The sequence below is a fragment of the Cotesia typhae genome, unplaced genomic scaffold (genome assembly GCF_013202065.1).
Source record: "Cotesia typhae breed Kobodo isofemale line unplaced genomic scaffold, CoteBio_Ctyphae scaffold_13, whole genome shotgun sequence".
NCBI lineage: Eukaryota > Metazoa > Arthropoda > Insecta > Hymenoptera > Braconidae > Cotesia > Cotesia typhae.
Genome location: NW_027423774.1, coordinates 14835502 through 14849404, shown reverse-complemented (window position 1 = coordinate 14849404; position 13903 = coordinate 14835502). Strand labels below are relative to the sequence as shown.

At 30.9% G+C, this 13903-nt stretch overlaps 1 protein-coding gene across 6 annotated transcripts in view; it reads right to left on the bottom strand.

The window, feature by feature from the left end:
* Wdr62 (WD repeat domain 62) overlaps window positions 1-13903 on the bottom strand; it is a 47611-nt gene that overhangs the window by 5636 nt on the left and 28072 nt on the right. For 5 of the 6 annotated variants that reach the window (XM_074254599.1, XM_074254594.1, XM_074254595.1 and 2 more), the window contains 8 exons: window positions 13271-13362; window positions 6297-6519; window positions 3763-6060; window positions 3336-3407; window positions 3032-3145; window positions 2415-2869; window positions 2171-2324; window positions 1998-2094 (listed from right to left, as the gene is read on the bottom strand). In XM_074254599.1, the coding sequence (XP_074110700.1) occupies window positions 1998-2094; window positions 2171-2324; window positions 2415-2869; window positions 3032-3145; window positions 3336-3407; window positions 3763-6060; window positions 6297-6519; window positions 13271-13362 (3505 nt within the window). The remainder of the gene's footprint in view (window positions 1-1997; window positions 2095-2170; window positions 2325-2414; window positions 2870-3031; window positions 3146-3335; window positions 3408-3762; window positions 6061-6296; window positions 6520-13270; window positions 13363-13903) is intronic. The other variant, XM_074254598.1, reaches the window with a different exon arrangement.

Genomic DNA, 13903 nt, shown 5'->3' with positions numbered 1-13903 from the left:
TTCAAACTTTGAAAAATTTTCAGCTGAATTTGACTGATGTACCTGCCAAACTTGTTTATTTTTAATTAAATTCTGTTGCTCTCTTTTAACTAAGTTTTCAAATTCTTTAGATAAAAGTTTTACAGTTCCTTCAATTGCTCGACTAATTCTGTCAGCAGTGCTATTGTTATAATTTTTTTCGATTTCGACATTCGTATCCTGAATTTGAGAATCTGAAGTTGATGCTTCACAAGAAGATGTTCTATAAGGTTCCAATGAGTCATAAGTTTCGAACGTATCCTTTGTAGGAATATGATTTTCAAAACCGCTATCAACATCTAACTCTTCATGCCAAGGAGTTTTTGTTATTTTAGTTGTTTGATTATTATTATTATTATTATTATTATTATTATTATTTTTGTTAGCTTCATTAGAGTAGCTTGATAAATTTTTTTCAATTTCAGTACGATTTTTTGACTCGGCATTTTTTAATAAATTTTGGTTCGAAATTTGGTTTGTTGGTGAGAAAAGAATTAACGAAGTGCTTTCTTCTAATTTTAAATCATTTTTCTTTGGACTAATTTTTTTACTATTTTTCGACTCTACATTATCTTTGTCGAAATAAGTAGTTTTACTATTTGAATTTAAACTTTGAGACGGTGGATTTTCAAAATTATATTTATTCCAAGAAGGTCTAGAACGATTTCGCATGCTTTGAGTGCGAGGAAAATTTCTTTTTGGTTTTGGTGGTTTATGGGGCACAAAATTATCAAAAATTAACATTGAATGAGGCTCTTTTAAACTATTACTTCTTGTCATGTCAAATCTTGATGAATTACGAACTTTTGAACAATACTCTTTTGTATTATCGATGTTAAATTCATAATAAATACAAGTTTGATTGGGTCTGAAGTTTTCTTCTGTGTAACTAATAGCTGATTTAACGGCACTGAGTCTTGTATCTTGTAAAGATTTAGATCGAAAAACAGCTTTAGTAGGTGTAATAGTATTTATTGGTTTGTCAAATTCAATATTTTCTATTTTATTTTCAGAATTATGTCTTTTTCTTTTATAATGAGACTCAAAAAGAATTTCTAATGGTGCAGACTTAACTAATGAGTCAGAATCATCAGTGAGAATACTTTCAGTACTTCTATTAACTTCATTTTCTCGACATAAAGAAATTTGATAGTCATCTGTGACATCAGTTAATACACTCTCTTGACTTTGAGTGGCTTGCATTTTTCGCCGTGATAAAAAAAAGCTAGCACTAGAATGTCTATCGTTATCGTACTGGCAATCAAATATTTCTCCAGACGCATCAGACAGAATACTTTCTTGTGAATCACCAAGATTCTTTTTTAAACACTTCAAATAGTTTTTATTTTTATTATTTGATTCTGTATTTATATTTATTTGATATTCACTAACACACCGACGAGGTGGATTTTTATAATCACTTTCTAAAGAATCGTCACTGAAATTACCATTGTCATTAATTTCATCATCATCATCATCATCATCATCATCATTATTATCTGATAGTGGCTCTTTCATAGTTGGTAAACTTTCAAATGATTTAGCTAAGCAATCAACATCTTCAAAATTATCATTCAAGCCAATAAAATAACTACAAGATCTCTGTTTTTGAGCAAACTTGGTAAACTTGTTTAGTTCTGCTTTACATGCTTTTTTAATTGCTTTTAATTCTTCACAAACAGGTGATTCTGGTAATGATTTGTTTGTTTTATCGACAGATAATTTAATTTTATCAGTTTTATCGAGTGCTAATGATAATGGCCGACTTACGGTCAATTTGGCCTCTTTGCTTATACAAAAAGTAGTTTGACTTTTAGGGAAGCGTTTGTTGTCAATTTGATCTTTTAAAAAAGCATTTCCATAACCAGAAACATTGTTAGTAATAGTATGAGGTTTTAAGTGAGATTTTAAATTTAGTAATGGTTTACTAGGGTTAGTTGGTATTGTATAGTATTGTGATTGTGCACGTTTATTATTACCTGAACCAATCCTACTTTGCCGATGATGGCGATCTGGTATATGGCTGCTGAGATCTGAGATACTTTGGCTTGACTTTAAAGAAGATTTATAGCCAACCTATACGTAAAAAAAAAATTATTAAAGCTTAATTGAGCAAATTATTTTCTAAAAATAAATAAAAAAAAAACTTTACACTTTGTAATTTTCTTCTTGTTTCTTCTATTCGCCGCTGTAATTCTTCACGATTTTTCGTCACATCTGTACTAAGTTTTGTATTTTTTGGTGTAATTAAATTTATAACTGGTGTTTGGTGTGTTTTACTTTCTTGATTTTCTCCTCCGCTTATTCTTAGCATAGAATATAGATTAAAAAAATACAAATTAAAGAAATGAAAAAATCAAGTTGTATAAATAATAAACCAAATTTAATAATTTTACCTTCCATGAAATTGCGAGCTAATACTGGTATTTTTTCTATTTGTGAGTTCATCAGCACCACTTAGAGATTCAAAAGCATTTTTAAGATATTTTTCTCGATGAGTTTGATTGAAAACCTGATCATATCCTTCAGAACTCGCTTCAGATAAAATAGACAATGGATTACGTTCAGCACTTGGCGTTGATGCACCTCCTTCAGAATCAGAATCATCTTGACTTCCGGATGCTGTGGTCAATTCACTGACATTGCTATCTCCAATTTTTATTTTTTTTCCTCGTCTTATAGATCTTCGGAGTTCTTCTATATCCATGGCATTTACTTTGAATTGATTTGATATAGTATCTTCAGTTGGTGGATAGTACATTAAATTATGTGATTTTTCCGAATTAGCTGTTCCATTTTCACCTTCAGAATAATCTTCAACGTCACCATCATGTTCTGTACTCTCGTGATCCTAAATAAGATAAATTATTTTTACTGTTATTAAAAAATATTTACCTTATTTGATAATAATGAAATTAAATTAATGCAATATTTGAGAAGATAGAAATGATAAAGAAAATTTAACGTAAGAAAACATGAATTGACGTTTGTTATGACGACCATTAACAAATACCTCCAATTTAAAACTGCTAAGACTGCTTTCATCGGTGTAATATCGTATTCTCGATTGATGAGTTAACTCTGTGATATTGCTACCTCTAGTTATTGTTATGTTGCCACTCGTCATCTATAATGTCCGCGTTTGTATAATAGAGGAGAAACAAATGTTTTATAAGAGCAAAATGAATTAAAAGAACGAAAAAGAATAAATAATTAAAAAATATAAGTAAAAGATAATTAAAAATATGAATATATTTTATAATATGAGGAATTATTAGTTGCGTTTTAATGCTTCGTTCATAATAATTGGTTAGTACCTGTTTTTTCAAATCCTTCGCTAATTCTCTATAACTATTAGGACACGGCGCGAATACATCTTCTTCTTCTTCCTGAAAAATGCAAGTAAATATTATTATGCTGGTTTATGTGTAGCATTTATGTATTTTTATAAGCTTGTTGTGTAATTTAATTGTTTATGTTTTTGTTTAATTTTGTAAATATCAGCAATATTAGAATACCACCAATCCGAGTGTATAATATGTTTCTATTATTCTGAAGTATTATCTATACTAATAAAAATAATATTTTTTTTGATATTTCAAACAGTTTAAATAAAATACTTTATTTATTATATGAGAAAATATTGAGATAAAACATACTTTTTTTTAGTCTTCGAAACTCGTTAATATTATTAGATGTAAAATTGATTCTTATTTATTCCGTACGTACATGAATATAACTTACTTTTTTTATGGTAATGGGTTCACGTCTATAATCACTGCTGCATTTAGTTTCAGTTCCGCTGTCAATAGAACTATCTTTAGATCCTCCAGTACCACCACCTCCACATTCAGAGTCAATGGTACTTCTCGAAGGAGGAAAATGAATAATTTCATCACTATCATAGACTGATTTTACAGTAATTCCATCAGTCTGTTGTACACGTTGAGCCCATCGACCTTTCGGCATATCTACACTAATCGATCTGACACTTGAAGTTATATTTTCTTCAGTATTAGTATCCGTATTGATTTGTTTTTTAGCCCAATGAGGTAATTGACCAACACTGAAACGATAGTCAATAGCAGTAGTGTGTATAGTTGAATTTACATTTGAACCAAAAAATTCCGGCGATGGTGGACCAAAAGATTCATTTTCTAATTGCGTTACAAGTCCATTTTGTAAATTTTGGGGTTTTTTACCCGCACGCATCGCCTGTTGTGCTAATCGGGCTTGCATAGTAACTACCATATCATGAGGTATACTCCAAACAAATATACAACCATCGCCGCTAGCTGATACTAAGTGACGGCAATCTGGACTGAAACGGAGGCCTGTAACTAGTTCTGAATGACCTAACATTGTTGCCATACATTCACCACTGTAGTAATCATAGACACATAAAGTTTTGTCAGTACATGAAGTAGCAACATATATTCCTGATGCATCTAAAACAACTTTTATTAAAGACCCGTCTTCACCAATAGAACCTTTGAACGTTTTGCTGTGTTTACTAGTAGTTACATTGTATACTCGAATATTACGATCCTGACAAGCTGTTAAAACATGCTTTTGACCAGAGTCTACTTCCATATCATACAACGTGGTTTTTCCTTGAGCATTGTGATCTCTTACAAATTGGGGTGGATTTCCTGGAGTCATTTGCAACTGTCTAAAAATAATGCTTTTATCGGCGCCACATGATACCATTTGAATGTTATCATTTTGAGTCGTTGTGAAAAATCTGACAGCTGTTATTGAAGAACTGTGATCATCAAGTGTTTGGAGAAAATTGTATCCTTCATCAACATTAAAAACATGTATTAATCGATCTCTTGAAGCACTTGCTAGTAATTTTGGTCCATCGGTAGTTCGAGAATATTTCGAGTATTCAAGGCAAAGTACTTCAGCATCATGAGCCTCTATAAGACATAATTCATCTAACGTAGCTACATCATGAATTCTAATATTACCTGATCGATCTCCAGAGGCAATATGCGCACCATCTGGACTTATTCTGATTGATCTAACACCATTACGACCATCATATGAGGTATCACTTTTATCTGTTGATCCTGCGGTAGCTAAATCTAAATCTTTTAAGTATGTCAATTCAGGATCAATGTATAACACTTTTAATAATTCATTGCTATAAATATTACGACTATAAATTTTTTGATTTGTTGAAAAATCATTTTTTAAATTCCAAACTCTAATTGTATCATCGCTTGAACATGTTACAAAACTATCTGAAGGCATGTTACTTATTAATTCACTATTTGTTGGATACATTTCAACGCCCCATATACATGCTGAATGAAAAAGAAAAGAGTGAGATTTTCCCACACGCTTAATATCTCGAATATCCCAAACATAAATGCTATGATCGTTGTAAACGCACGTAAGTTTATTATTTAATTCATCAAAAGCTAAAGCAATTGCATCTGGATATCTTGCATTTACTGGATGCTGAGACATATGGCTTATCGATAATCCACAAGCTACATCTACCCCTAAATAGTGAGTTCTTGGTAATGTTGTAATAAATTGAAGTGTTACTGGGCTAAAGCATCTAATAATTCCTTCGGCACACCCGACAAAAATTAATTTTTCACCTATGGCCATACAATTTGCACTGGTTGTTCTTAATTCGACCCACTTATCAAGAAGTCGCCGATTATTAAATTCACAGAGTAATCCAGTTTTTGTAATGGCGTAAGTAGAATCTGCCATCTCTCCGCGGCCGCATGTTACATCCACAAAGTCATTATTTCGTTGTTCACCTAGTATAGCGGAACGGCCCATCAGAGGTACTGGTTCTTTATACTTAGCATTTCGAGTATATTCAAGATACCAAAATTTAACATGTCGATTACCAACAGTTACAAAATAGCTCCCGTTTTCAGCAAATGATACGGCCTTCACTTTGCTAGATACTTTGTTAGATGCTACTTTTACATTGTTCCGCCAGTCCCAGACATTCACTATCATATCATGCTGCGATCCAATAGAAACAACATATTTGTTGCTTGGTGAAAATGCCTGAAATATAAATATTAATATGTGATAAATTTATTCTAATAAAAAACAAGTATTATAATTTTTTTTTAATTATTTAAATTTAATTTTATTTTTTGTTATTTAATTGGAAAACTTTTACAGAATTAAATTATGGTTGAAATTACTCATTAACGATTCTTAAGCAATTTTATTTATTAATACTAGTGAAAAACGGTAAAACAAAAAATCTAATGGTATTCGAATGACAAAGTACTTACAACACAATTAATTCCATATTTATGACTGGAAAACTCGGCAATTTGAATAGCGTTTTGACGATCAGAAATATCCCAAACTCGTACATTAGGCATATGCCCGCATTCACCAGTGACTAAAAGACGACCATCTCCAGCAAGTGCCAGTGAGGTAACAGTTTTTTTGCAACTATTTAACACATGCGTCTGGATATTTTTTCGAGGGTTGAACAAAACTACAGTACATCTAAGAAAAAAAAATCATATTACTCAGTATTTGTAATTTAATGCTAAAAAATGGAAAGAGAGAGAGAGAGAGAGAGAGAGAGAGAGAGAGAGAGAGAGAGAGAGAGAGAGAAACGTGTGAGAAAGTGGTAATGAAATCGTCCGACAATATTATTTTTAATAAAGTTATTATACATATTGAGAGTATGAATCTAGTAAATAATTCAGCAATGGCTTTCTCCATGAGACCGTACCATAATTCCGTCATGCTAACTGAGTATAGTCTTGAATATCTAGAGAACTGGTTTGGGAACAATTTTCATCATTTGATTGAGTTTAATAATCATATATTATTATCTTACAATATTACCAATCGTTATATTAATGTCCTGATACGTATATTATCAACTAATCATAACTATAAAATTAAAAGATACAGGAAAATTTCTTTGTGATAGTAAGATAATAATAATTCACTAGGTCAAGTAAGAAAGGAAGGGATAAGGCCAGAAGTTTTTCGCACGACCTCTTCCACTCTCACCTCGTTTCTTTATAACGATACTAGAACAGCCGATGCAGTAAATACATCTAAATCATTTTCCAGATGAAAGCAAATAACTTTCATATCAACCATTCTTATATCCTACGAATGTTGGTATAGTTGTTGTCATTAGTGATTCATATCGTAGAAAAGCAATTTTTACTCAACTTTCTGCGATGAATATTGAATAAAAGTTCGGGAACTGAGTTGATTATTTTCAGACCGATTTTCGTAAAACGAGTTTTCATTTGATTTAGATGTTTCTAAAAAGATGTCTGCACACGTGTGGAAGGTTTTTATAAAACTTTCGTTTTCTGAAAATTTTGATTAAATCAGTTGTGTAGATTTAAAAAAAATCTGGAAAACGGTTGACCCTAAAGGCCATCACTGCAACTTCCCGCTAATTCCATATCTAAGCGCTTAATATTGAACTTATGATGTTTTTGAGCTCTTCGAGCTCGAAAATATAATTTATATGTTACTTCGAGCCCTCCGAGCTCAAAGAGTTAGCTGTTCTAAGCTTTGGAGCTCTTCGAGGTTAAAAGTCTAATAGAAGTTTAATAAATCAGTATTTTTTGAATTTTCAAACTGCAATAACTTCTGAATGAATGAACCGATTTTCACGCAGTTAACAGCATTCCACTCAGTTTTTTAAATTCTACAATATCTTTTTGAACACAAACTGATCAAACCGAAAATCTAAGAAAAATGCACTTTTTCCTAATTTTATCGACAACGATAACTCACGAACCGATCAACCGATCTTCACGTTCTTGGCAGCGATCGACGTGGTTTTGTAGGCTCTAATAATTGTTTTATTTTATCGAAAACGATCCAAAAAGAAATCTCGAAGTTATGTAAAAAAACACTTTTTTCAAAATTTTTCAACAACGATATCTCTCGAACAAATTAACCGCACAGTAAAAAATTTTCCGTCATTGCGTCAAAAATTCTCCGTGTCAAATATCTAATACTTTTTTATGTCAATTTAACATAATACAATTGTGTTATTAGTTCGCTTTTTTTCTAACACAAAAAAAGTGTTATCTTATAAAAAAGTAACATTTCAAAACTGTCATTATAAAATCAACATTTAAGTTGTGTTGATTTTACATAAACATGTGTCAGAAACTGCTCTCTACTTTTTTAGGCGAGATAAACGCCGCCATCTTGTACATTCCACATCTCTCATACAAACATCAAAAAAATTTTGTTTTACAAAATTTTTATTTTTGTTAAAAGTATATTTTAAAAATATTCAAGTGATTGTTAAATTTAATATTTTATTGGTGGAAAGTGATTTGAGTGTATCAACCGTAAATGTCAATTTAATTTAGTGTGAAATGTTTTTAATAAAAATAATTAACCTCCAAAGCCTTTATATTTTTTGTTTAACGTTTACTTTCTTCAAAATATAAAACAGTTTTTTAATTAATATAATTATTTTACAATATTGTTTAGATGATATTGAAATTGGCAGATATCTATTTAGAAAAATTATGAAACTTACGAAAAAGAATTGGTTATTTTAATTAATAATTTCATGTAAATAATTATTTTACTATTTTATAATAAAACCGTAAAAAAATGTCCTGTTGCTACAATGTTTATTTCAACGAATTATCAATTAATCCCTTTATTGATACAAAAGTTCCACATATTTGATAACTTGAATATTTTTTATTGAAAATAATTGAGGTTAAGCATTATCGTTACGTCAATCTAGAGAGATCACTTCTTAACATTTTATTGTGTAAATATTCGACACTTACAAGTGTCAAAAATCTTCGGATGAACCATGGATTATTTTGACATAAGTTTATGTAACATTTAACACAAAAATGTGTTATTTTTTTTAACATAAAACATTTACGTTAAAATGACACAAAATTTATGTTAAATTTTTTTTGACACATATTTTTGTGTTAAAAATGACGCAAAATTTTTTACTGTGCGATTTTCACGCGGTTTGCAGCAATCTATGCAGTTTTTCAAGTATTATAAACAGTATGTCAACATAAATTGATCAGATAAGAAATTTTAGAGTTTTTTTGTTAAAAAAATCCATTTTTTCGATTTGTTTCGTTCACGATATTTCCTGAATGAATGAACCGATTTTGAAACAGTTGGCGGTGGTCGGCGTCGTTTTTAAAGGTTAAGAGCTGATTAGTTTTTGAAATCGATCGGTAGAGTCGTTTAAAAGTTATTCCAAAAAAACCACTTTTAAAAAAATTTTTTTTTGCAGTTTTTTTGGAGATTTTTTGGAATCTACCTGTCCGAATCGGTTCAAAATTTCAGGAAATCTAAGTTTGTCGGAACCGAATCGAATGCCACTAACCGCGTTTCGATTGGTCGAGCCATTCAAAAGTTATAAGAGGGTCACACACACACACACACACACACACACACACACACACACACACACACACACACACACACACACACACACACACACACACACACACACACACACACACACGCGCGCGCGCGCACATGGTGACACCCTCTCAAGAACCCTCGAAATGGCTTCCTAGGATCTTAACGTCGAGGACTGTTGAAAACTCGATTTTTGCAAAACGGGGTAAAACCAATAACTTCTCGATTTTTGAAAATTTTCAATTTTCTTAGCGGGAAGTTAAAAAACCCGCTTAAATGTTTTATCAGCCGGTTTTAAAATTTAATCTATTCTAATTCTTTAACAAACTAGCTTGAATTAACAAAAATAGTTGATCTTGTAAAGTCTAGAATGAAGACAGTACTTTATCTTAGGACTTTGAAGAAAAAAAAAAAAAAAAAAAAAAAAAAAAAAAAACCCTGTTTTTAAGAATTTTTCATGAGATTATGAATAAAAATATTGAGATAAAGATTTAGAAAAATTTTTTTGCATTTTGAAAATATAAAAACACCATTAGAGTTCAAAAATTATCCGAAAAGAAATGTAGAGGTCATGTGAAAAAAATACTTATTTATAAATTAATGTTTTTACACCTAGCGGTCAAGTGACTAGTAAATCTAATTCAAGCCAACGGATGGAAATTCCATCTTCCCTATTGGTCGAGAGACATTCTTTCTTCATATAAGTTCGATGGGAATCCATCGAACTTGAATACTAGTGAAGCTGAAAGTTTGTGGTATCTGTTCGAGTGATAAAAATGTTCATTGAAATGAAAGAAACAAGCTGAAAGCAAAGATAAACTTTGAAAAAATAAATGGGATTGGTTACAAATTATTTACAAATTTTTCGTTTACGACATTTTCCGAATGGATTAACATTCTTGACGTGGTTTGCGACATTCGATGATTTTTTTCAGAGAAAGAGCTGGAGAGGTTTTAAAATTAATCGGTTCAGTAGTTTAAAAGTAATTAAAAAAAAAAACCTTTTTTTTTTAATTTTATTTTTGTGAATTCTCAAAATCTATTAAATCGATCCGATTCAAATTTTTTAAAATCTGAATTTGGGGGGTCTAACGTAATGCCGTATACTATATGTTTGAATCGGTCACACCGTTTAAAAGTTATGAGAGATTTACATCACTCACCCTCACATGCACACAGATACGGACACTAGTATATAGTATAGTAATAGTTAGAGTATATAGTATTTATAATATAGTTATACTACATAAATATTTAAGATTGCTTCCTAGGACCTCAAAGCGAGATCTGAAAAACTCGATTTTTGAAAATTTTCTTATTAATTTTTACAGAGAAGTTAAAGAATATTAAAAACAAATCATTGTGAAGAAAAACGGGATTTCAATTTTTAGGCGAGAGTAGAGCATACCTACGCTCACGCTTAAGGCATACAAACAAATTTTCAAATAATCCCACTTCAGCCAGTTGATACAAGTTTACAGAATAATCGGTTTAGTAGATTCGAAAATTTTATCACCAAGCAGTGTTGAAAAGTACACGGAAAGAAAATTGAAGGAATTTTTATTATTTCACTATCGTAATTTTTAAATTCCCGCTAAAAATCTCAGATTTTCAAAAATCGGGAAGTTATTGTTTTCACCCCGTTTTGCAAAAATCGAGTTTTCATCAGATCTCGACGTTTGAAGGTCACAGGAAGCTTCCTGACTACCCCCGCGATGCTGTCGCTATGTCTGTATGTATATATATATATATATATATATATATATATATATATATATATATATATATATATATATATATATATATATATATATATATATATATATATATATATATATATATATGTGTGTGTGTGTGTGTGTGTGTGTGTGTGTGTGTGTGTGTGTGTGTGTGTGTGTGTGTGTGTGTGTGTGTGTGTGTGTGTGTGTGTGTGTGTGTGTGCGTGTGTGTGTGCGTGTGAACCTCTCATAACTTTTGAACGGCTTGACCAAAGATTCTATCGCGGTTGACACCAATCGAAAGAATTTGACTGAACTTAGATTTTGAGTATGGTTTAGACCGATTCGGACCTGTAGATTTTCAGGAATCTCAAATAAACTACAAAAAAAAATTTTTTCAAATGTGGTTTTTTTTAATAACTTTTAAACGGCTTGACCGATCAATTCTAAAAACTAATCAGCTCTTAACATCGAAAAACCACGTCGATCGCCACCAAGCCGGTCAAAATCGGTTGATTCGTTCGTGGGTTATCGTTGACGAAAATAATCGACAAACAGTGTTTTTTTCGGATTTCACCGAAATTTCTGGTCTAATCAATTTGTGTTTAAAATTATATCATAGAATTTGAAAAACTGCGTCGAATGCCGCTAACCGCGTGACAATCGGATCATTCATTCAAAAGTTATTGCGGTTTGAAAATTAAAAAAATAGTGATTTATTAAACTCCCATCAAGCTTTTGAGCTCGGAGAGCTCAAAACTACACGAAAATTAAAATTTTGAGCTCAAAAACATAATAAGTGCAATTTCGAGCGCTTAATTACGAAAGTAGCGGGAAGATGCAGGGATGGCTTTCAGGGTCAACCATTTTCCTAATTTTTATTAAATAAATTAGTAACGGTGGACTATATATACTTCTCATTTAGTAATTTTTAAGATCTACTGTTGTAAATTTTATCCAACAAACAAGGCAAGCGAGAGACTTAAAAAGTCCAATACTGTAGAGCAAATTATACAATATGTGTTTGTGAACTTTACAATTTAACTATTGTAAAAATTGATAGACGGTTTTTTTAAAAGAAATTTTAGGGAGGGAGAGAGATAAGAGGTTGGACTGATTGCTACCTTCACAGTTACCGAAAAAAGAAATCGGAATTATCGCCCAATCCGGGAATCGAAATCAGAACTTTTTGTTAGCAGCCAGAGACTCTTCTTCTACGCTATCCGAGGTTGACTACAATCAATGTCCTTCAACATTTACATAAACTTGGAATCTAGCGCTGTATACGGCCATCACTCACACTAATTGAAAAACATTGCAATTCAACTATTGTAAAACTTGTTATACTTCTACTGGAAAAATACAGAGGCTTTTATCTCTTACTTTTTACAATAGTAATATCGTATTTTTTCTAATCGTAAATTGTAAAATTTCATGAATAAATAGTAAATTTTCTTCTAAAACATTTGAAAATTAATACTAATGAAAGTATAGTCTAGCTTTACAATAGTTTTATCGTAAATTTTCCCAGAAATTTTTTTCCGTGTAGTTTTGAGATAAACATGTGAAGAATTTTTTAAGTGTACATTTCTAAATATGCTAAAAGCTACACTCCAATAGCGCGCCCACGTAGTTTCATTTGCGACACAGAAAAGTACAATTCGACTGATTCAATCGATTTAAAATTCAGAGAGAATATTTTGAAATATATTTATTTTTGAAAAATTGCTTTTTTCTAAGTTTTTAAGTAGAATAATGTCTTAATGCTGTACGAGTTTTGATTTACATACGATAGAATTTAGGGTCAAGTTCTCGTTATGGCACAGAATTTATTATCAAAAAAACAATCATAAAAAATTATAGAAAATCATTGGAATAAAAGAATTAACAAGAAAAAAGGATAATGAATAATAATTGTTTTTATTTATTTACAATTTCCTTCATAATGTAAAACGCAATGTATCTCTGACATAGTATGTTGGATGGATAACCCTTAAAAGGTGCACTATCGCGGCTTCCCAAATTAGAAGCATATAAGAGCATCTCATACTAGTGTGTCTTTAGTTATTACATAATTTTATCCATTTTTTTTTTTTTTTTTTTTTTTTTCCATAAAAACTAAATAACTTGGGACTTACCCTGCAGGATAAGCGACTAGTTCACTAGTACTGTCGCAATCCAACGCTGCGTTACTCGATACAGTTACACCCAAAACACGTTCTAATTTTATCTATAACAAATAATACATTTTTGTTTAAAATATCATTCATAATTAAAATATTTATTTTCTTAATTTAAATTATCGTTAAGTATTTTTATTCATTTTGTTCAAGTTCAAAGATTTAAATAGCTGCCTTGCTGTTTCAATATTTAAAAAAATGTTCAGAATTTAGAGTATCAATAATTAAACACATAATGCTCTAAATTAAAATAAATGAAAGTCTAAAAGTTAGTCATAGGTCGAAACTCTCAAAAAACGGGCCACGATTTATTATTGTAACTATTGTAAAAATTGATAGTCAGTTTTTTTTTAAAGAAATTTTAAGGAGGGAGAGAGAGGGAAGTGGACTAATTGCTACCTTTACAGTATCCGAAAAAAGAAATCGGAATTTTCATCCCATCGGGGAATCGAACCTAGTACCCTTCATTGGCAGCCCGAGACTCTTCCTCTACGCTATCCGAGGTAGACTACAATCAATGTCCTTCAACATTTACATAAACTTGGAGTCTACTGCTGTATACGGCCATCACTCACACTAATTGAAAAACAT